The sequence below is a fragment of the Anguilla rostrata genome, chromosome 10, assembly GCF_018555375.3.
Source record: "Anguilla rostrata isolate EN2019 chromosome 10, ASM1855537v3, whole genome shotgun sequence".
NCBI classification, from domain to species: domain Eukaryota; kingdom Metazoa; phylum Chordata; class Actinopteri; order Anguilliformes; family Anguillidae; genus Anguilla; species Anguilla rostrata.
In genome coordinates this window covers 17,135,767-17,159,218 of record NC_057942.1, presented here as the reverse complement: position 1 = coordinate 17,159,218, position 23,452 = coordinate 17,135,767, and the positions used below count along the sequence as shown (strand labels likewise).

Sequence of the window (23,452 nt, the reverse complement as noted above, 5' to 3'; positions counted from 1 at the left end):
GAATGTGCTCGTGTGATGCAGGGAGCACTTAGCCCAGGCAATGGGAAGTGGACTGTAAATAAGATGTGAATGGCTGGGATTATTAGTGTTATTGCGGGGGAGGCAGCCGCAAACCAATTCAGTCATACAGTCAGAGATAATCCCCGATGTGGAGTTTCCGTCCTTTAAAAATCAAATGTTAACGTAAGAATCCTTCTTTCCGTTTTTGTTTGTAGATAGTGACCATTCATCAGGAGCCGTTTGTGTATGTGAAACCTACCATGCTGGATGGCACATGTAAAGAAGAGTACACAGTCAATGGAGTCTTAATTAAGAAGGTTATCTGCACTGGGCCCAACGAAACTATCCCTGGTAAAGAAAAAAAGTCCTTTTCTTTTGCCATTGAATATTTCCTTTAAATCAAATGCCAAGTGCAGAGGATTGCTGAAAGACAAATTTACACGTACAAATATATTTATCAGTATATAAGTATGTGTGTGTAAGTGTGTGTGTGTAATTTGTTGTATGTAAAATGACAGGATTTTTTCAGCATGCGGCCTGTTATTTCTGTGTTACAGGACGTCCCGTAGTGCCTCAGTGTTGTTTTGGGTTCTGTATTGACTTGTTGATCAAGCTGGCCATGACCATGAACTTCACGTATGAGGTTCACCTGGTGGCCGATGGGAAATTTGGGACACAGGAGCGGGTAAGTTTCTATAGAAACACAGTAATGACCCCACACTAACTTAGATTTAGCAGCGATACTCACATTATAGAATTTTGCTCTTTTATTATTATTAACATGATCATTATTAGCATACAAATAATTAGACATGCCACTGGAAATAAAGTTTTAGTTAAATACTTTAGTTTGCTCTTTATTAGTGGCATGCTCACTCTGTGCTATTATTTAGAGGGCTGGTATTTCTGTTGAGGGAGTAACCATTAAAAATTTACTGCTGCAGGTTTTGAGGCTTGAGTTTGAGCTGGAACTCCCTGAAGAGGATTAATTTAAGCACTTTAAATAGGAGCCCAGTTCCCATACAGAGAGTCCGGGAGAGACAGTACTGTCGGGTTTTAGTGGTTATGGGACATTCAGTACCCTAAGAGTCAGTTGAGGGGTGGTGAATCAAAGCTGGGGCCTGGTTTGGTGAAGAGTCTATCGGTATGCATGAATATGAGTGTAGTGAGCCAAGTCTGTTTACTCTCATTCCAGTTTAAAATATCTCAGCTTAGAAGGTTTTGTAACCCATGTCATTAACCTACCGGACAAACTCAAATTAAATGCTAATTCTAAGAATAAAAAGTCTGATTAAAAATAAATTACATAGTGTCTCAAAGGCAAGCCCAAACCCCCTTTGTTTAAGTCCATTCCACTGCCAAGTATGATTTTTTCACATTTTTTGTATAGCATTTTTTTTCCCGACTCAAAGTACTTAACATGCTAAGGCATATTATTATACACAGAAATAGGAAACGTCTATTTTCATTTGCCACGGAGCAGGCGGGTCTGATCCCGGTCTCTCTTTGCCTCAGGTAAATAACAGCAACAAGAAGGAGTGGAACGGCATGATGGGAGAACTGCTGGGCGGCCTGGCCGACATGATCGTCGCCCCGCTCACCATAAACAACGAGCGAGCCCAGTATATAGAGTTCTCCAAACCGTTTAAGTACCAGGGGCTGACAATCCTCGTTAAAAAGGTACGCCACAATCTCGCTCTCTGTCAAGAAAAAAAACCAGCATATGGCTCCTCTCCCACGGTTATCCACAAATGTGGGGGCGGTTTCTCGTTTTTCCATTAAGAAGGAAGCAAAAAAAAAAAAAAACATTTGGCTTTTTCTGACAGGCTACTGTATCTGTTTATCCTCGGGCGGTTTGCACCTACGCTCGAGCCAAACGTTTAAATATGTTTTTTTTTTTCATTCCCTCGGTCCTTTTTTTCGCTCGGCGTGCCACGCTATGTTCTTTTTGAAAGCGTCGCCGCGGCGCGCGGCGCCTACGCGCGAGGATGCGTGGGTGACGGCGTTCCCGTTTGTGTTGCAGGAAATACCGCGAAGCACGCTGGACTCGTTCATGCAACCGTTTCAGAGCACGCTGTGGCTGCTGGTGGGTCTGTCGGTACATGTGGTGGCGGTGATGCTTTACCTATTAGACCGGTTCAGGTACGACTGGGCTTTCCCTCGTATTCTTCTGAGGGTGTGTTCACTAATGCGCTCTGGGCTTGGCTGTAGTTTCTATGCAAAGGCATTTGTCCCCCTAGTTGTGAAGTGACGTCATGCTAAACAGTGGGCAAACCTAAGGAAATAGCACTTGGGGTGTTTGGTGTGTCTAGTATGCTACTCTTTTAAATTTATTCTCGACCTCTGCCATTTCTTCTTTCGGCCTCTATCCCACCCTCTCCATTTCTCTGTATCCATCTCCCTCTCTTTCTTCCCCACTATCTCCATCTGTTTATACCCATAAAATAGGCGTGTAGGGGAAAGAGGGCCATCTAGTGACAAATTTGAAGGGGCTGGCTTATGTTGTGAGGGGTTTGGGGGTTAAGGTGTGGACATTGGGGAGTGGGCGGAGCTGGTGGGTGGTACGTTTTGGTGTTTCTCATTGGGCCCTTTCCACGGTTTGATCACGCAGCCCATTTGGAAGGTTCAAAGTGAACAGCGAAGAAGAAGAAGAAGATGCCCTCACCTTGTCTTCTGCCATGTGGTTTTCATGGGGAGTACTGCTGAACTCTGGGATCGGAGAAGGTGAGCACCTGCATGCCGTTCGTACTGCGGGAGCTCTGTGCTGTTCACTGCTCCCTGCAGACTGTGCACTCTTCATGCATTTCTGTGAGCTGTGCGCTGTGCACTGTGAGCTGTGAGGTTGGTGTTCCCCACTGAAATCTCAGTGCCAGTCTGTATGTATGCGTGCCTGTGTGTGCACATATGCGTGATTTAGTAAGTTAGCCTGTTGAGTCTTTGTTATCCCCATGGGGCAATTTGTTCTGCAGCATAGTATACAATAAATAACCAGAAAAGAATGCATTTTTATGGGTGTGCATTTGTGTGCGTGTGTGTGTCTGCAGGTGCACCACGCAGCTTCTCAGCAAGGATCCTGGGTATGGTGTGGGCAGGGTTTGCCATGATCATTGTGGCATCCTATACTGCCAACCTGGCTGCCTTCCTGGTGTTGGACCGGCCTGAGGAGCGCATCACTGGCATCAATGACCCTAGGGTGAGTCACCGTGCCCTGCACCACAAGGGGGCGACAGCAAACAGGAGTGCACAGGGCTCACAGCTCTGTAATGCATACATTTGAAACCCAAGCAAAAATGAAAACTAGGCTTTTAGTTGTTGATTCGAATGACGTTAAATGAGAACTTCGTATCGCCCGAAAAACTGGAAATTGTTTAAATACCTCAGAGGTAATATAATTATTGTTTATAATGAAAATGTCCTCATTTTCATTATTGTTAATCTATTTGTGTACTAATTTGATGCTTATTATGCTGTGTACCGATCGGATTTGAGATCCGGAAAGGTGCCCTTCAGAAACACAGCTCGTTATCACCGACTGTGCCGTTTTTGCCGCGCAGCTGCGGAACCCATCAGACAAGTTCATCTACGCCACGGTGAAGCAGAGCTCTGTGGACATCTACTTCCGGCGGCAAGTTGAGCTGAGCACCATGTACCGCCACATGGAAAAGCACAACTACGAGAGCGCCGCAGAAGCCATCCAGGCTGTGCGGGACAAGTGAGTGATCGCCCGGGAGGGGGCGGGGCCAGGGCCTGGGCCTGGTGGTGGTGGAGACTTGTGCAGGAAGGGGTGTGGTCATTTCCACTATTGTACCATTACGCTATTCAAAGCTCTTAATGGCTTTTGAAGTTTTTTTTCGGAGAATAATAAAGATGGGTCTTGTATGCTTTTCTGTCTATCCGTGGGAGAAAAAATATTTAAACTCAGCAGGAACGGGGGCGTCCTTATGATGTTTTTCCCCCTTGGAAAAACAGATGGTGTACTTCCTACACTCTTGTCTTGGATAGTTTTCTGTTGCTTATTTACCTCGTTATTTGGCTTTATACATTTTTAATTATTGTTGTTGTATTGCTGTTTTATGTTTTTATACCTAACAGAGACCATAGAGAATTAAAAGTGAATAACTATAATTCACATCTACCGATATCACTATTGATATGTGGTGGCAAAACTATGAGAATTTTACTGTGGACTGTTCATTTCTCCGTAATCTACCTCTATTTTTCTCACACTTTTGTCTCACTGAAAACCCTTTTTTCAGGTTGAGCCTGGACATTGAACTCCATAAAATGATAACGAGTGGGGATGGGGGGGGGGGACCGCTTGTCCGGTGACGGATTTCAGTTGACGGAGGTTAAAGATGATGGTGGTAGACACCGGTAAACCGTACTGTGTTGTAACCCACTGTGCTCTCTATTGTCACCCAACCCTCCCCCACACACCCGCGCACGCACACACAAACACACACACACACACCCAAACATGCACATCCCCTGCCTGCAGTAAGCTGCACGCCTTCATCTGGGACTCTGCGGTTCTGGAGTTCGAAGCCTCACAGAAGTGCGACCTGGTGACGACGGGGGAGCTGTTTTTCCGCTCCGGTTTTGGGATCGGCATGCGGAAGGACAGCCCCTGGAAGCAGAACGTTTCCCTGGCCATTCTCAGGTCAGTCCCCGGGGACGCCAGGGCACCATGCCTTTTTTGGCTCATCGCACTCCGTGGCTGCATGTCTCCCTTCCCTCAATTTCAGTTTCAGGCTGTTTGCCACGTTGTCATGAAGAATGGAGGAAGTGTAGCTTTTAAGGAGCCGGGGCCTCTTGTAACACTGAGGTTGCCGGTTCATATCTCAGGCATTGCCACTGTACTCTTGAGAAAGAGGTACTTAAGCTGCGTCACTTAAGAGGAACAACCACTGTGGAGTGGGCTAACTTGCAGTATGGGGATGATGTCACCAGTGTAACTGATGCAGTGCATTGTGGTCCTCAAACTGTTTTGTTTCACAAGAAAGTGCGCAACTTTGTACAAGCAACAACTTTGCACGAACATTGTGTCATTGAGACTTGCCAAAGGAAATGTGATGTTTTCAGTTGTGAAGAATAGCCATGAGTACCAGCTGAGTGTTCTTATCAGTAATGATGGGCCTCATTTGCTGATTTAACTCATTTCATTGATTTTAGTATAGAGATCCAGGTCACAGACTTAGTGGTTCATTCAATTCCAATTTGTTAGTATAGCATACTATTCTGATACTTTATAGTCCATTCAGAGAATCTGATGTGAATACAGAGGATTTTCTGTGCATGATGATAAACAAAATGTAGCAAATAATAATGTTTTCATAGCAATACTAAATAATAAATACTGTATTTATTTCAAAGTTTATGGATTATATTTCATAGTATTTAAATCATATTCCCTTTCACTTCCACTTCTGCTCAGTTTGTTAGTATAAAAAGGTTGTATAAAAAGTAGGTCATTAAGATGGAGTGACGTATCCTTACTAGAACTGTGGTGTCGAATCTCTATGACATGAATCAACAATGGAAATTGGTTTTTATTTCTATTGAAAAATCAAACCTTGGAACCTGAGTGCCAGTTAAAATGAGTAAATGAATTAATAAGAATTTATTTTATGGTCATCAAACTAGATTTTCTGATAAGCAGTCATTTTTATGGTTCCCTCAAAACCTAGATTAAATTTCACTCTAAATTTATGGACTGGGAGTGTCACATCTGACTGTCTGTGGTTGCATTCACCTGAAGGGATTCTTTAAGAAAGCAGAACAGGAGCCTCAACAGTCACCAATTCCAGTGATTTAGGTCCGTTTATTAGATAGCTCCGAAATATTGGTATTGTGTCCCATGACTGTATTAGCATGCTAGTTTCTAATAGCAACATTTTTATGGGTGGTACGTGGCTATGTCCCCATACAGCTGCATCAGTTTAGCTATCTGTTTAGCTTGCCAACTTGCTAACAATGTTGTCAAGCTAACTAACTTACCTAATTAAAATAATAGCTTGCTAGCTGAATGTTTGAAAGTGAATTTATCCAGTTATCTAATAAGCCTGAAAATGCATTGAGCTGGCTAACTTACTAATTTGAGTTTTCAGCCTCCTGTCTAATAATTTTCCTGGCCAATCTAGCAGATTGAATGCATTCAGAGTTAGCTAAATAACATTTAAAGGAATTGAACATGCACATAAAATATGTAGCTGTGAGTAAATGGTAAATGGACTGCATTTATATAGCGCTTTTATTCAAAGCGCTTTACAATTGATGCCTCTCATTCGCCAGAGCAGTTAGGGGTTAGGGGTTAGGTGTCTTGCTCAAGGATACTTCGACATGCCCAGGGCGGGGTTTGAACCGGCAACCCTCCAACTGCAAGACAATCGGTCTTACCTCCTGAGCTATGTCGGTACACACGTATGTTCCCCTAAAGAGTACTACACAACCAAACTTGGCTGAAATAATGAGTGTGTCCCAAAGTGAATTTTGTTCTCCCCCCCCCCCCCCATCATGCCTTCCTCTGCTGGCAAGAAATCAATTTGTCTTGTCTAGTCACTCAAGGAACACATCTTTTAGGATCAGTGATTCAGTGTACTCCCTTCTCCCGAGAATAGTTCAAAAAGGTTTGTTTGGTCATGAACTGTGCTTTACTTTTCATGCACGGTAAAATGTCCAATGCAAACTCAACTGCAACGGAGTACATGAGTCCAATAGAGACCACATGTACTCGGTAACAGTTGATTTAACACTGAACACTTTACTGTGCACAAGTGAATAAATGCAGGCATTTCCACTTCCTGAACTTGAGTTTCAGTCTTTGTCCATGTCACAAATAATAAAAATACTTATTTAACTAGAAATCCAAGATAAAATAAAGGCATAAATATATAATAAAATAAATAAATAACTTAATACCTTTTAAAATTCTTTCTAAATATGAGGATACAGTAGACAGAGGTAATGTTGCATTCTCGTTGTAGCCTCTCACTTCTCAAAATTATGATTCCAGTAAAAGTTGCTATTCTATTCCAGAGGAGGGTAAAAAACAAACTGAAACTTCTGGCTGTCAGTGAATACTTCTCAATTTCTCTTTTTCAAAAAAAAAAAAAAGATTTTGTTTTTAAATTGAAATGGTACATATAAAGTACACACAATGTAACAAGCAAATAAAGAACAAGAATAAATAAAAACTTGAATTTCTATGTCTCTGAACTATGCTGTGTAGGTGTCACTGCTGCAAAACTGTCAACACATTTTGCATGTTAATAATCTGACTCTTGGGAGCTGCTGGGAGGCTCGGGCTCTACAGCCTGCCTCTCTGTGCGGATGCATCCAGCGGCCTGGCGGCAGATTCCAGCCGGCTGCCCTGTGGGTCAGTATGTAGCGCAGGGATGCTAAACTCCAGGTCCTGCAGGCCGCAGTGTCTGCAGGTGTCTGCTCCAGCCATGCGCTAAGCCAGATGATTTCACAAATTACTCACTTTATCTTCTGTAGTAATTAGGTGGTGTAGTCCATGGTTGGAGCAAATACCTGCAGGTACTGCAGCCTTGATTTGCACTGATGTAAAGTTATGGGCTACCCAGGGAGGGAGGGTCAGTGGGTGGACTGCCAAGTCAAGAGAAGCCCTGGCTGCTATCAAAGGCCTACAAACGCAATTGCACATCCCAATTTGGGAGAATAGAAAAAAAAAGTAGCTTAAAAAAATGTAGTTTTTAAATAATTATCTCTGCGCTGATGTCGTTAACATGTAAGTGATGGCAGATCGTAACGTTGCGCCGTAACGATTGGTGAACTATATCATTTTACGGCTAGAAATAAAGTCTGTGATTAGGAGTTTCTCTTTTTTTTTTTGCGTATGTTAACAAGCGTGACCCTGCCCCTGCCCCCTCCCCCCCCCCACCCCCCCGCAGTTCCCATGAGAACGGCTTCATGGAGGACCTGGATAAGACCTGGGTGAGGTACCAGGAGTGTGACTCCAGGAGCAATGCCCCGGCCACGCTCACGTTCGAGAACATGGCAGGTACAGTACGCTCGCTCCGGTTCAGCGCCAGACGGTAAACGCGCGCGAGCAGGCCCGAAGCTTCCGTGTCCTGCTTTCACAGATTCTGTCCTCCGCTGAAGGAAATGCGCGTTGGGATTAAGTCCTTTGACTGTTTTGTGTTTTTTTTTATCCTTGGTAATCATTACTGGAAGTACAACCAGGACCGCTGGGTAAAATTCAAGATGATTACTATTACATTTTTGCCGGGCCCTGGACCATAATATCTCAGGGTCACAGAGTATTGGGGCCCCTCCTCCAGGGCCCAGGACGACTGTATCTGAGAACTGTATCTACACCGACTAAGTCACTTGTTAGCCTACTATGTATATGTGAGTATATAAAATTATTACATAAAACAAATCAAATCGAATTAAAATATGACTGTGGAAATGATTTTGTCTATTAAAAGCGAATGGAGCTGCCTTTGAATTGCAAATATACATAATTTTACATTCATTAAGCAGTCTCAGAGCAAGTGTATCAAGGCATGATGTGAATGTTATTTGTATGCTGTTGAAGAAACACAACATTTTGTCTGAGAGCCGATTGTGTAAATAATTTTGTGCTGGTTACAACCTTTATGTTTCACCAAGAGTTATGTGCATATGGTACTGTAAATCAGATGGCCAATTAGGGCATGTGTGCAGAAAAGGAAGAAGCACAACAAATATGAATACAGCATTATATATGTAGTGGAAATAGTTACACAGACACAGGAGCAGATTCTTAAACATATATTTGGTAAGCCGCAAGTTTACAAAATTGGCTATTCTAAGAGGTGTAGTTAATATCGATCCATTTTCCACAGTAGTTTATGACTGGAAAACCTACCTTAGTTTTGTATTGCAAAGAAAAATCTTCCACAATGTATAATGTGTGGGCGTTTATTTATTTTTCATTTGGGCAAAAGCTAATGACTGCTTATGAAGCCTTTAAAAACATCAAACAAATCATAGCGAAGGTACAAGCGAAGGTCACTGTTCTGGGCTGTTTCGATTTTTCGAGGCTTACATAAACAGTCATTAGCTTTTTCGCCAAAAAAACAAACGGTTCAGTTCCTGTATAATGATGATGTGCAGATGGTATTCCTGTGATATTTATTTGCCTTCTGAGCACCTTTTGATTTTTTCCACCGCACAATTTTCTGTCATATTTTTGCTGTCCAGTTACAGCTGGTGGGAATTGTCAGCATGTTCTCCGTGGCTATGTTCAGAAAATAGCACAGCAGCCTCGTGGATGATTTGACATTTGCTTTGACATTGGTATGTTAAACGCTCGTGGACACCAGTGAAGGGGATCAGACGAACCAGCTCTGAGAGTGTTGGTGAGAGTGTCCTTCGGGCCGCGGCTGAGGCCAGGGTGAGTGGCAGGGGTGGTGTCTGGAATTGACTGGCCCCGCCTGCTTTCCCCCGCAGGTGTTTTCATGCTGGTTGCTGGCGGAATAGTCGCCGGCATCTTCCTCATCTTCATTGAAATCGCCTACAAGCGCCACAAGGACGCCCGCAGGAAGCAGATGCAGCTGGCCTTTGCGGCTGTCAACGTCTGGAGGAAGAATCTGCAGGTATGTCCCCCAATCCCCCCACCACCCCCGCCCACCTCTCCAACCGCCCAGAGGGGGAGGGCCCGAGCTGGACCAATGAGAGGCCCCCACAGCGGTCACAGAGTCAGGACATGACAAAAGTTATCACTCTTTCCTCTCCCTCTCTGAGAGACTGGACCTTTACTGAGGTCAAGGGGCATGTGTAGGCTGTTCTGGCACAAGGGGGCCAGGCTAGAGTGTGGCTATAGCACAACAGAGGCTGACGTCTGCACAGCTGAGGCGTAAGACGCAGCTGAGGCCGGGGTCCGTAGTGATAATGTTAGGGTCCGGAGAGAGATAGACGACTGCGGCCTTTCTACCCTGGCCGACCAGGCCCTCACAGTGATGTCCTGTCCTGCAGTTCAAATCGGACTCCTGTCTCTTGTCTGTCCCCCACAGGACAGTAAGGAGGCACAGGGGAGTCAAGGTGTGGGCCAGCCCGGGACCCCCAGATTAGTACGTAAAGTAATCGGTCTGAATCAACCATCCTTCCGCCATGCCATCCGCTCTGTCAGAATTGAAGTTGCCGAGAGCAAAGCTGAGCCCAATATGAGAAGCATCAAACCCCAAAACTACCATTCCAGTTCATGGCATCAAATAGTCTGTCAGTTATACAAGGGAAATTGGTTGAAGTAGTTACTCTGGTCCTGCTGAGTCACCCATCATGTAAGAAAATGTTTAAGAAGTGGAGAGAAGAAAAAATCAGGAACGTTTTGGTAAGAAAGGGTGATGCTAGTCAAAGCTACAATATGCGATATTGAGTAGAGAATTTGTGAATTGATTAATGAGTCATGAGTATAGTGATAATTTATATGGCAGCCATGCTTAGGTACACAGATAACAATAATACAGTGTTAAAGTCTTTCCCATTGAAAAAAAGTGACTGGAACTAGGAACTGGTTTGAAACAATGGGATTTTCCATCGAGGAAAACTTTTAAAATCATATCTTCCCATGAGGAAACAGTTACACAACCTCTTTCTCCAAACAATGTGTTCTGCATATTTGTTGATTATAAAAAAATATATTGAAAAAATTTTATCCCCAGATTTACGATATCTTTAAAAAACTACACAACAACTGTTTTTGTCAACGGGCTCTCGCTAGCCAATAATGGAGAATGCTGTGGAAAGCTCGAAGACGTAAACATGTGTTGTGTAGTTTTTTGACAGTATTGTAAATCTGAGGATAAAATTTTTCAAATACAATTTTTACAATCAACACTGATATACAAAACACTTCATGTGGAGAAAGAGGTTGTGGAATTGTTTGCTCATGAGAAGATATGATTTTTAAAGTTTTTCTCTATGGGAAATTCCATTGTTTCCAACCACTTCCTGGGCCCAGTCAATAATAATAATCGAACAGAATCAGTGGACGTAGAATGCTGTACTCCAAAGCTAGCCACTCTGTGCCTTTCTCCTGTGTGTAGAGTGATTCCCTGCTGCAAAGCACCATGGGTAAGGGATATCAGCGATGGGGAGGCCAAAGGTCACTCATTTCATTGGTTGGTGTAGGTTGACAGAACAGGTTCTTCACTTGCCTTCCCACTGTCCTGCCCAACCTGGGGAGATTTCTTTTCATACTTAAGAATGTGGTTCATACACAGCACATCGCTCACAATGGCAATCTGAGCCGTGTTGTTCCGTATGCATTGCCTGGCCTTGTCGCATAAAGATTTGTCACCCGCTTCCACATTTATCTTGTGCTGTAACAATGTAGAGGACAGGAACTCTGCCAGAACCCTCCGCCCCTCAGCAGCAGGAGATTTAATGTCTCTAAAGGGCAGCGTAGACCCAGGGGGCCGCAGGGAAGGGTTCTGGGTCCCTGTTATAAGGGTCATGCTGCACAGCAGCGGGCGCAGTAAGGCTCTGATGTTGCCGTGGAGACGGTCGCTGGCATGCTGGGACCAGGCTCTTTAGCGAAAGCGGGGCGCCGAATGGCGCTCTGCTGGTGGGCGGGCAGGATCACGGCCTCTCTTCCGGCCAACGGCTGCCTTCTAACGCTGTGCGTCGTTTTCCTCTGTGCTTTCTCTACCCGCAGACAGGGGGCCCTTCAGAATGGGATGCGATCAGAACGGGCTCGCTAACATCGTTGTCTTTCAGAGTAGACCGCGCCGGCAGAATGAGGCACCGTATCCGGATTGGCTAATTTGTGCTGTCAGGAACCAATCAATCAATCGACCAATCAAATTTTATTTATATTTATAACGCATTTTTGCCCACAAATACACCTCATAGAATACCCTGGCCTAAACCCCCACAAAGAAACCCAAAGGCGACAGTGGCAAGGAGAAGCAAGGAACAGGTTGCATGCTGCCCTTGGCAGTGGCTGCCACAGGACTGATTAGAGCACTGTGACCCAAATTACAAAATATATTTATATATTTATGAAAGCAGAGAGGTACACGGGCTATTATATAACAAAGAGAAGAAAACTCCTTCGAGTGTGGCTTGCTGGTGTGGCATGCACAGTTCCAGGCACTTTCTGAACAGCCTTCAAATGAGCACACACTGGTCAAACACAAGTCAATAACCAGGCTATTGCAATGGTAGTTTCTGCGATCTTCCCTTTTTAGTGGTACGTCTCAAAGGCCAGATTTAGCCATGGTTTTCACCTCTGAATTGTTGGAGCGTGTGGGTTTGTGCTAATGCTCGTGTGTGCAGCGTTTGGACACGAGCGACTCGTGAGGCAGCGCTCCATTGAATAACCCACCCACGCGGGTCCGCTGACCCACCACACCCGGAGAGGCGCGTGCTTTCCTAGGCGACCACAGGAGGCCTGGCAGCCGTAATTCCGCTGTGGAACACTACTGTCTCTCGCCGGTCTCTGTTCAGGGGATTAATTCAGGGGTGCGCTGTCTAATGGAGACGTGCTGAAACACAGAGACAAGACGGGACAGGACAAAAATAAACATCCCTGCATCTGAGAGGCAGAATTAGATGAAAGCCCTCTCCAGTTCTCACTGTTACTCTACACGTGACGCAGGAACAGATTCAAACGTGAAGCAAAAAACTGTCCGTTCAAAGATGATGTTTTGAAACTGTCCAAATGATTTGCGGTGGCAGGAAATTAAATCTGACAAAGTATTATGCGACAGCTGCAGTTCAGTCAGTAATCCAGTAGTTTGTGTATGTAATATCCTTCACCCTTTGAAGAGCAGGTATTTTTGGAATGTTTTTCTTTTTCCAAGTCAGTGGTCTAGAACTCAGTTGCTGTCAATTACCTGTGGTGATTGTTACATCAGTGTCGGAATGTTCAGTTTAGAACATTCTAATCACACACTTGTGATCTTACACCTTAAAGAATTGTGGTTTATTCCTAAAGGAGGAATTTTAATTTGATGCCTCATAAAGAACTGTGGCCATAAACTGATGCCTGCCGATGCTGCCCGCAAATCATCCGGGCAGGATCCGCCACACCTTTTTAGCCACTTCCTGTGTGGCAGGAAGTAGCTGTTTGGTTTCGGAAAAACAAAAGTGTTCAATTTAACCTCGAATCCTAAAGAAATCCAGAATTATTCTTTGTAATTTTGCTGAGGGTCAGCTGGTTCTTATGGTCGAAGTCCAGTTTTTTAAAAAAAATTTTATAGTTTAAACAACAGCAAAGTTGCACAATGGTCCAATGATAGGAGTCGAGGATCAGCTGGGATCGCAGGTCATGTAAGGCGCCCGGTCACGTGATCTGACAGAAGGGGCTGTCCTGAGAGACAGCAGCGGCCTGATTTCTCTCACCATGCCATTCATTATGAATCACCGTTCAGTTCGCTGTTCTGCATGACCTCAGGTGAAATTCGCACCACACTGCCATAATCTGCACCCCCCCCCCGTCCTCCCAGTCTACCCCCGTTTCCCAGAGTGTGTGGGGTGAATTTCCATTATACCAAGCTCAAGGTATAATGCAAAGAACGTTCTATTGAGTTGTCAATTTATTATTGATTGGTTGTCATTTCCCATCAGTGCATTTTTAATGGGAACTCCCCCTCAAGTCCCAACTCCACACAATTGCACAAATTAAGTATTTTCTGCTTGGCTTTTTTGTTCTTACTTTTGCGAGTCCTCGCTTCCCCAGCCTCCCCCCCCCCCCCCCCCTTATTTACTTTGGTTTGCTTTTGCGCTTGCGTATGGCTTGCCATTTGGAGTGACACCACCCTTAAAGCAGAATGTGAATATTTATATCGATATTTCTATTTATTTATTTGTTGTTTTCCCTTTCCTTCCCTCAATGCAGCCCTCTTCCTCTCTAGAGAATCAGGATGTAAGGATCCCCAAAAAAACAAGCTTTGTGTCCAGACAGTCTGTGTAGTCTGGCTTCTCCTCTGTGCCTTTTAGTGGCTCGAGGGTCACCATGACAACAAGGGTGGGTGGTGATTGTGGGAGGGGGGGCGGGTACCAGCGGAAATAAAGAATTTCCTGCTGTATCAATATTGAGCCAATCAGCCAGCCCAATGGTGTTACCCTCCAGAAAGTTCTATATTTTTATATAATTGTGCATGTGCATGTCTGAAACCAAAGGATTAGATACTGCACACTGTTGAAAGATGGTAAGATCAGTTTTTTTGCATGCACTCAAGTTCTGCAAGTAATACCTATGTTGTAGATGTGAGGAACACAGATATAAACTATTTGATGTAGCTGGGGTGGAGTGCATAGAACCCTGGGAGTGTGTTTGTGTGTGTGTGTGTGGTGGGGAGGGGGGGGTGGCGAGGTGGGAGGGGGTTGGGGAGGGCACAGGTATATTTCCTAACTTAAGCAGCCATTTTGCTCAGCCAATCAGAATGCAAGTACATGTGCTCCTGATATGTGAGTCCAAGGGTGAGGTTCTCCCATCTCACCCGGCCTCACTGCGGAGAGTTAGACTGTCAGCTGCTTTAGGCGAGCTGACAGTCAGTGGGTGTGAGGGTGTGGCAGTTCCACACTGTCCCCTGACCTATAATGTGGAAAGAAACATCCACGCACTGAGACGTGTCTTGCCGCCTCATGCTTACTAATCTGTGGACCTCTAAACCTGCCGTTGGGGAGAGAACACAACAAGGAGACCTGATGTCGAGAACAGGCTGTTAAACCGGTCTAGTTGTAATATACCGGGTAAGGCACTGCTTCAAGCCTCGTCTTGAACACCCCCAAAGGGTCTCCGCTTCTACTACATGGCCTTAACATTCTTTAAGAAAGACTGTGTGAGAGAGAGCATCCAATCACGATCAGAGATAGGGTGTAGCGGGGTGGGAAGGGGTGGGGAATTAAGGGAGGGGGTGAGAGTAAAACCAATCGCACTCCTCCACAGAACGTAAATAATTCTTCTACATATATTTATTTTAGGATAGGAAAAGTGGTAGAGCAGAACCCGACCCCAAAAAGAAAGCTTCTTTTAGGTCCATCAGTGCCTCCCTGGCCTCCAGCATCAAGAGACGTAGGTCCTCCAAAGACACGGTAAGGAGACCCAGAAATGACACCCTCCCTGTAACTTTCTTTCTCTCTCTTTCCATCTTGCTCTCTCACTCTCTTTCCCTCTCTCTTTCACGCTCACCCTCAGTCTCTCTCTCTCTCTCTCTCTCCTCCTCTTTCCCTCTCTCCCGCCATTCCATCTCTACTTGCAAATAACCCGTCCCATCCCAGAGTTTCTTCACCCTCACACATGGAGTTAAAGCCATGGCCACGTGTCTGTCAGTCAGCCATCTACACTCCCATCCGGACATGTTTTGGGGAAGACCGTCAGGGCGTTAGGCAGCAGGTGTGGACAGGGGGCAGTGGTGCGGTGATCTGCCAGAAACGCGAGTTAGGGGCGAGGCAGGGGGTAGCAGGGGTGACTAAGGTGCAGGAGAACAAGGAGGAGGAGGCAGGGCTGTTCGTGCTTCTGTAGAGTTTGTGCTTCTCTTTCTCCCTGTGGCTAACCTAGATGTGTGTTCTTCCCCCTTGTTATATTTTTGGTTATATATGTATTATGAGTGTGTGTGAGTGTGTGTTTCCAGTCCCCCTTTACTGCTTGGTGTCCTATTTACCTGCAAACCTCCCCCTACCCCCCCTCCCCCCCCCCGCCTCCCCTCCCCCAAATTCCTATGTTCCCCCCTTCATTTTGTGCAGTGCGTGCCTACGTTGTTGTGGATGTTGAGGCATGCGTCACAAACGCATGGTACAGTGTGCACTGTCTGGTTCAGATGGCTAAAGACAATCAGCATGCCCAATAACACTAATTTCACCATTATTTCCCAGCAGGCTTTACCTTACAGACCCCTCCCCCTCCCATTGGGGGTCATTAATGGGTACATTTTATTACCCAGATGTATTTTTTTTTGTAGTGTTCCATTTAGATTTTGTACAGTTCCATTCATTGTTTTTTCAGCTCTGTTTTCTCTTTGCAAACTTAAAATTCCAGGAAATGCTCACATCTGTGCAAAATGATGGGAAGATATTGACACATTTTTGATTGATTTGTTTTTTTTAATGTTTTTTTTTTTTTTAACCATTTAGAAAAGGTTTACTCCCCTGATAATGCACTTCCTTCAGCATTATAGGAATTTCATCAAATCGATGTACTGTAGGTGGGATTGGTCCAAAACTAAAAAAAACGGACTAAAATCTGCATGAGGATATCCACATTTCAGTATGCCGAGATAAAGTAATACAGGGCATTCTACCTCCCGGGTTTATTAACGAAAACATTTTGTTAACCAAAAATAAGAAAGATCTTGCATGTTGCTATCATCTAACGACGTTTCTTTTTTCCAGGTGAAGGTACCAGAGAAACTGCTTTGATGAAAAAAAAAAGTTCCTCAGGGTGTATTTCATTTTTCTCCTTTCCTCAAGGGCAAAAAAAAGACCCAAACAAAATATGAAACGTCTGACGTCCACAGAAACTCCATTCCTTTGAGTGTTTAAAATAGAATCCACCCCCACCACCCCCCACCCTCCCAGGGTGCTTTGTATTTCTGTGCTATGTCCTGCCTGGAGTCGGGCTGTAGTCGGGAATATGATGAGCAACTGGTCAAAATGCTTTATTGCCGCTCCTCTGTTTTAGAAGAGACAGAAGAGTGACTCCTAATCCCCAGTCACAGAAAGTCCAGCCCCAGGTCTTGCACAACCTCACCAGCTTGGTGACTTCTTCTCCAGGTTTTCAGTCCCCTGGAAGAAATTGGAGGACAGGCAGGGGGTTAGATTTTGTGTGCCCTTCTCACTCTGTCTCAAGTTGTACTGACAGGACACTGAGGTGAATTGAGTGAGGATGATAGACAAATCTATGTAAAGGAGAAGTTGGAAAGGCAGGTTTTTCTGAGGATTTGAGAGTCTGAGAGATTGCAGGCTTAGTAGACCTCAGTTGAAATGAGATGATAAAATCTCTCTTTGAAAACAAAAACAAACGGGAATGTAATGCCCATCTTCAGCCGTGACCATTGTTTTATTTTATATCAGTGTTTTTTTTATAAATGGATTTCAATGGATTTTGAGTGTTGGTGTCCCCACCACATGCCACACTGCTTCGCTCTCCTCTGCCAGCATGACTCGTGGGTTGTTGTAGAGTAGACCTTCTCTCTTTCTCTCTCTCTTCTGCTGTTTATCTGTCTTTCAGCAGGGGGCGCTGTGGGCTATGATTCGGAATGCTAACTTAGAAGCACTCTGCTGATGCACCTGTTTGTCTGAGAGTCATTGGAGGAAACAAAAATCAATCTAAATTAGGGAATGTGATAATTAACCAATGAAAACTTGAGTTGTATGACATGGTACAGCCTCAATTGAAAATTCAGCTGTGCATTATATCTAAGTTTCTGACTCAGTGACTGATAGGTGCATTATTGTTGCTTTTAGAGGAAAATATGTCAAGTAGGTTGCAGTTATGCTCCATACAACAATTTTAGGGAAATACTGACCCCTTAAATTCCAGATGGACCATCTGCCAGTTTAAGGGATGATGTGAACTTAAAAAGAAAAATTGAGTCCATCACGAAATCGTATTTTTGTGAAGTAAATTTGATGGGATGCAGGATATTGAGTATGATAAATGTTCATTAATTATAGCATTGAATATATTTTTGCTATCCAAAACTTATATGTTTTTGGTATCCATTTATTTTTCCCTTTTTTTACAGGTTTTGTTTTTGCATTATTATCTTTTCCTATTTGTGTTTCCAATATGGCCATTATGTTCATGCAGGTGATACAGAGTGTTTCTGTGTCAACATTGAACAAATAGAAGGGCTGGCCAAATCTGAAACAGTCCACATTAACACCAGCACAGTACTTATTTACACTGCAGGCACTTTGACCATGAGTAACTTTTTGAAGACAGTCTCAGTTTAGACACCTGTACTCTCTCAAACCTTTACTCCTCAACCCAAACCCTGCACACAACAAAAACTTTTTTTCTTCTTTCAGAACAAGCGATTACAATTATTCTTTTTTGGATTTCATTTCCTCTCCAAATTTAGTCCTTGCCTGATTTGGAGTTTTCGTGGAACTCCTCGTCTACACCATCCACCACAATGCCAGGGGAGGAAGGCGAGCATTAGCTTCCTCTGGTCCTAGTGAAGCCAGCCACTGCTTTCTTTTTCACCGAGTTGCAACCGTAACTAGGCAACATGTAGGCACCACGCACACAGGTGTCAGCGAAGAGCAATGAGCTTCAGAAAACAACCCCAGTTTACTACCCCTCCTGTGGGGATGAGGCCAGTTACACCGCCACTAGCCAACAAATGATCCAGCGAGATTCAAATCAGCACTGCAATGGTCAGCCCTGCATCAAAACTGGGTGCCATTACTCACTGAAAAAAAACTAAAATTCTTAAGAAAGAAAGTCTATCTTAAGAAGTATTTTAGTAACATAGTTGCAATTAAAATCTTATTTCTATCACTTTTTTGCCAAAAAATGCAAAAAGATTGGTAGTGAGGTCTGACAGTTTTACTCATTTCAAAATGTGGTAAGAGTATTTCATCTGTCAAGCATAAAGTAACTTAAAACAAACAATATTTTCTACTTGAGAGGGAAAAAAATGGATATTACGTTGCTTTACAAGACTACAACGCTCGTTAAGACAGATCATTTTTTCTACAGCGCTGGCTGTGCCTCCAAACAATTTTAAAAACCATATTGGAAACATGATTGTCGTCCATATATCATTTAAGTTAAGGTACAGTTATGAACTGATCACCTGCCATCACTTCCAAAGGACTTCACAAAAAAAACAGAATTTCACATGGTAAAGGCATGCACTGTGGCAAAACATTTCATAAAGCTGGGATATCGTTACCATTGTAAAATCTGGTAAATGTCATGATGAAATTGTCTATGGCATACTATTAGAATAGTTTTGCCAAGGCAGTTTCCATGGCAACACTGCTTCTAGAAGGTCTCAGGTAAAATACAGAACTGATCAACCGGACAGTACACGAAAGCGCTGTGTGAGCCCTGAACAGATGATCTTGAACAACAACCCTAATATGGCGAACAAAAGAACACAAACATTGAGCCTTCTGATCCATTTCAGGTTTTACATGGCGCCACTGGCAAGAAATTGATGACTGAAAAATAAGATATTATGTATCAAGTTTCGGTACAGAACCCTCCACTTCCTAAAAAATCCAAATCGTGCATTATGTCCTCAGTATGCTCATTCATGACAAAACCAGAAATGAATCATGTCCGCTCTGTGGCCACACAAGGTATTCTCTGTTTCCATCCCCTCTCTGATTTTAAACTGGTGGTGCAGCCAATTCTTATTCGGGGCAGTTAAATTCATTTGTCACATGACCTTCCTCAGCCATTTAATGAGCTTGCTGAGAGCTGTAGTCAGGAAGCACTCTGCAGTCCCTGCTGTCTGTCCAAACTACCATTCCGAATCAGAGGCAAACTCGCACTGCCTTTTCAGAGCTGGGGGGGTTGGGGGGTGGGGGGAGGATTGTGAGTCACCACTTTCTGAAGTCCTGAACACTTACGCTTAATAGGGTGGGGGGGAAAGGTGGACGAGAATGATTTTTTTTGTTTTTTTTTGTGTTTGTCCTTTTTCTGCAGCCATACCCCACTGACATCACGGGCCAGCTGAACTTATCTGACCCTTCCGTCAGTACTGTCGTGTGAAGAGAGACAGAGAAAGCTTGGGGGGGAAGGGGGGCCTTTCAGACCAGGGAAGGGGGGGGGAGGGGGGAGGTCCTGATGTTGGGACAGAACCGCCGATCCATTTGCTGCTGATTCATCTGAGCCACAGTCCATTTGGAGTTGTAGGACCACAGCTGGACCTCGCTGGACCAGAACGTGACTGAAAACGCTGAGCCTTCACACGTCTCATACGAACCCGTACCGGCACACTGCTACGTCCCCCCCCCCCTCTCCCTTCCTCGTTGAAGTTGCAGACCAGCAAACTCGACAGCCTTTCCACTCACGTACTTCTTTAAAACCTTCCGCAGATGTCAAAATGTTGGACAGGCACGTGCCCAAGTCCGCACCCCTGGCCACGCTTGGCCGGAGACCTTTTGTCCTCCTTCGCAGTTTATGGAAACCTGATCAAAATCGATGAGCCGAAAAAGTTAATGTTTTTACTCAAAGCTGGAGGAGGACAGTTCACTGCTATTTATGAACAAGTCATACTATTTATTTGGGACTCTGCGTATCATTAATGTGAACTATATTACTTGTTGTATATGTCCTACTACCTCTGCGTATTTCAGCATATTTTAGATATGTAGCCTATTTGATACACTATTATGGCAAAGTATTTTAAACATGTGACATTTCTTAATTTGGATCAGTTTTTGTGAAAAAATGAAAACTATGAGTTTGTGCAATATACGTCTTTTGTATCAGCAGCTATGGTGGTAGTGGTAGCGCGCAGCACTGTAAATGCTCAGTAGTTGCTAATCGAAGTTAGAAGACTGCTATGTTCCTTGTGGCGCTGCTGTTCCTGCGTTTTTATCGAAGTTCAAAATCCCGCCGTCCACCACAGCGCTTGTGTCCAGCTGCACAAATATCCTCGTTACTCACGGGAAAAATAAACAGATTTTGTTTGTTAGTGAACGGTTGGAGACGTTTGTGCAGCTGAATGCACGCCACATGTGGTCATGGATCCTCCATCAAATGCTGCTATATTCAGGGTGGATCTGAAGTGTTTGTTCAAGCTTGCATTTTCATGTGTGTGTGTGTGTGTGTATGTACATGCATATATACACACACACACTTGTGCTTAAACAAATAATTCAAAACCACCTTGACAACAGCAGTATTGGGTGTATACATGTACACCTGAACAAGTAATTTGCAAATTTCTAAATATTACTATTACAACTGCATATTTCCCATGGAACCAAAGTCAGCATCCTAAGAGGACGTGGATAGTCTCTCTCAGTACATTGGAGTAGCCACAAGCTTTTCTATTACAGCCAGTCTTCACTTTACAGGTTACTGAACCACAAGCTAAAGGCCCTTCTTACAATAGCTGCTAAACCGTAGTCTGTGCACGGAGGAAGTGGGCTTTGTTCTACCAACCTTCACATTTCAACATTAGAACTTTACCTTTCTTATGTAGCCAATTAACCTTCAGTATGGACAAAATATGAATCTGTGATTTGTAATGGAATCTGCCTATATAGCATATACACATGTGTAGTAACTGTAAATGTTATCTTCTTTCTTCCTCTTTCTCACCTTCTTTTTTTAAATGATGTCATTTCTCAGCTTCATTTTTTGATGTGCATCCAAGTAAAAACTGTTTCTATCCGACCAGCACCAGTTCTTTCATGTAAGACCCCCATTATGTTGTGTTTCCTTAGTCAGGGCTTTTACATGAAAATGCCCAGGTGAATTTCAGACTCAACATACAGTATTTAGTCCTGTATTTTACACAAAAATCAGGCCATTCCCCTGGCTATGGAGTTCAGAAATCCTAATCCCGTTACATACTGTCCCACTGTACTTGGACACCACCATAGAGTAGAAATAACACTGTATGGCACTTTTGTCTTAAACAATCAATTTGAGGGCTTTGCCATTTCTTGTTAGAAATGAAGAATGTGGGAAAACATACAATTGTGTGTTTGCTGTTCTGAAATTAAATCCAAATGATTTTTGTAATGTTGAAAAAAAATCCCCATTCACTGATTATTTATATTATTCATTGTTTTCGGAGAGAAACGACAATGTGTTCATCTAGTACTGAAGTTTAGTAGATTTCATTGGGTCTTTGCTTGTAAAGCCTTCTCTGTATTTGAGGTCTATAAGCTGAACCTAACAGTGATATCTCTTTGTTATATAAAACTGAAACAAACTGTGAAATGCAAGACATCATTACTATAAAATTGTGATGCTTATCTTCCATCAAAGGCACTGCGGCGCTTGCTTTTGTGAACGCCACCATGTATATATGACTCATAGATATTCATGTGTATTTTAATGAACAGTTCCTTATTTATTTAAGTAAGAATAATGTGCTGGTTTTTCTGAGGTGATTTGCTGTGCACCATGCATTTGAGACACATGCTCTGGCAGCTGCTTTAGCTGCTGGAGCTAGTGTGTTTTTTGTGTGTGGTGCAAATTCAGGATAGTTTTCTTTTGTGGATGTTCAGTAAGATTCTGTAGGGTTTTTGTGAAAAGTACAGTGATACTGGTAAACAGCTTTGGAGATTGCTTCAGGTAAAGTGACCATATTTTATTTTGACACTGCAGGCGTATGGGGGGGGGGGGGGGGTTATATTTATGGATACATGATTGTGTTTCTCTCTCATTCAGGGCTATTGATAGCTTAGATGAATTTTGTTAGACACAGCATCATTTGTGCCACAGTATGCTTTTATAAATCTGAATTCATTCCTATTTTGTGTCAAGGATAAGCAAGTCTTTTAAGCAGTAATAATAATAACAATAATAATTATAATAATAATGCTACATATTGTATGTACATGCAAATGTAAATTGTACTATGTGCCAATAAAAATGTCTTACCTATAGATCACATGCAAAGGACCTAAGAATTTTTCACAATTGACAGATGCCATGTAGGCCAGACATGCAATGCAATGGTTTGATAGTTGGGCTAATATCCAGGAGGTTGTATGTTTTTTTGTGGAGTGTACCCTGGAGCAAGGTTTTGCACCTGAATTAATCCTTACATTGACAAGAGTTGTATAAGTGATTACTACTGTAAAGTGCAAACTGTGTAATTTGCCCCTGAAATGGGCCTCTGCCAAGCAAATAAATAACATAATGTAATATACAGCAGTCATATTTACTGTCAGTCCTCTGAATTCAGCTGCACAAAATCACACCATACCTTGTGTGCAGCGATGAGTGTGTGAGTTTTCATGTACCCCATAATGGGTAGAGCTACACTGAGCTGCCAATCACTGACGTGGTTGAACCAATCAAAACTATTTGCTCCTCAGCAAAATACTGTGATTGGTCCATCAGTAAAGAAGTATGATTGCTCCTCAGATTCTGGAAGCATCACTCTCTCATCTCTGATTGTATCTGAAGGCATTCATGTTGAGATATGGTATTTCAAAACTGTCTATCTTACTTTTTTAGGTGAATCATTCTTCCAGAATGAGTAGGGCTTTATACTGCAATTTCGTAGTTAGGAAGTTAGCTCTAAAAATTTTAGTTTAACTTGTTTTCATTTAAAATAATGAATTCCTGTGGCAGAAACAAGGAAGACAGGGAACACAGCTGAGTTGAATCAAAGAAACGCATACAGTATAGCTGGCTGCTTGCAAATAAATGCTGCAAACGGCCGTGTGATTAATATGATGATTCACAAATAAAGACATAGCAAGCATAATTAGTTCACTGTGGACAGGCAGCTTGATTGTGGAGGGGGAGTCAGCTTCAGGAGTCACTGACTTGAGTAAACTCCAA

The 23,452-nt window shown here is 43.4% G+C and overlaps 1 protein-coding gene across 8 annotated transcripts in view; it reads left to right on the top strand.

The window, feature by feature from the left end:
• grin1b (glutamate receptor, ionotropic, N-methyl D-aspartate 1b) overlaps positions 1–22,820 on the top strand; it is a 37,174-nt gene extending 14,354 nt beyond the window's left edge. For 2 of the 8 annotated variants that reach the window (XM_064354496.1, XM_064354498.1), the window contains 14 exons: positions 216–351; positions 558–685; positions 1,516–1,680; positions 2,024–2,142; positions 2,612–2,724; positions 3,045–3,193; positions 3,555–3,712; positions 4,499–4,660; positions 7,914–8,023; positions 9,460–9,605; positions 10,023–10,079; positions 13,853–13,879; positions 14,941–15,051; positions 19,622–22,820. In XM_064354496.1, the coding sequence (XP_064210566.1) occupies positions 216–351; positions 558–685; positions 1,516–1,680; positions 2,024–2,142; positions 2,612–2,724; positions 3,045–3,193; positions 3,555–3,712; positions 4,499–4,660; positions 7,914–8,023; positions 9,460–9,605; positions 10,023–10,079; positions 13,853–13,879; positions 14,941–15,051; positions 19,622–19,687 (1,647 nt within the window). In that variant the 3' untranslated portion in view covers positions 19,688–22,820. The remainder of the gene's footprint in view (positions 1–215; positions 352–557; positions 686–1,515; positions 1,681–2,023; positions 2,143–2,611; positions 2,725–3,044; positions 3,194–3,554; positions 3,713–4,498; positions 4,661–7,913; positions 8,024–9,459; positions 9,606–10,022; positions 10,080–13,852; positions 13,880–14,940; positions 15,052–19,621) is intronic. The other 6 variants (XM_064354499.1, XM_064354503.1, XM_064354501.1 and 3 more) reach the window with 4 other exon arrangements.
• Positions 22,821–23,452: the final 632 nt, after the last annotated feature.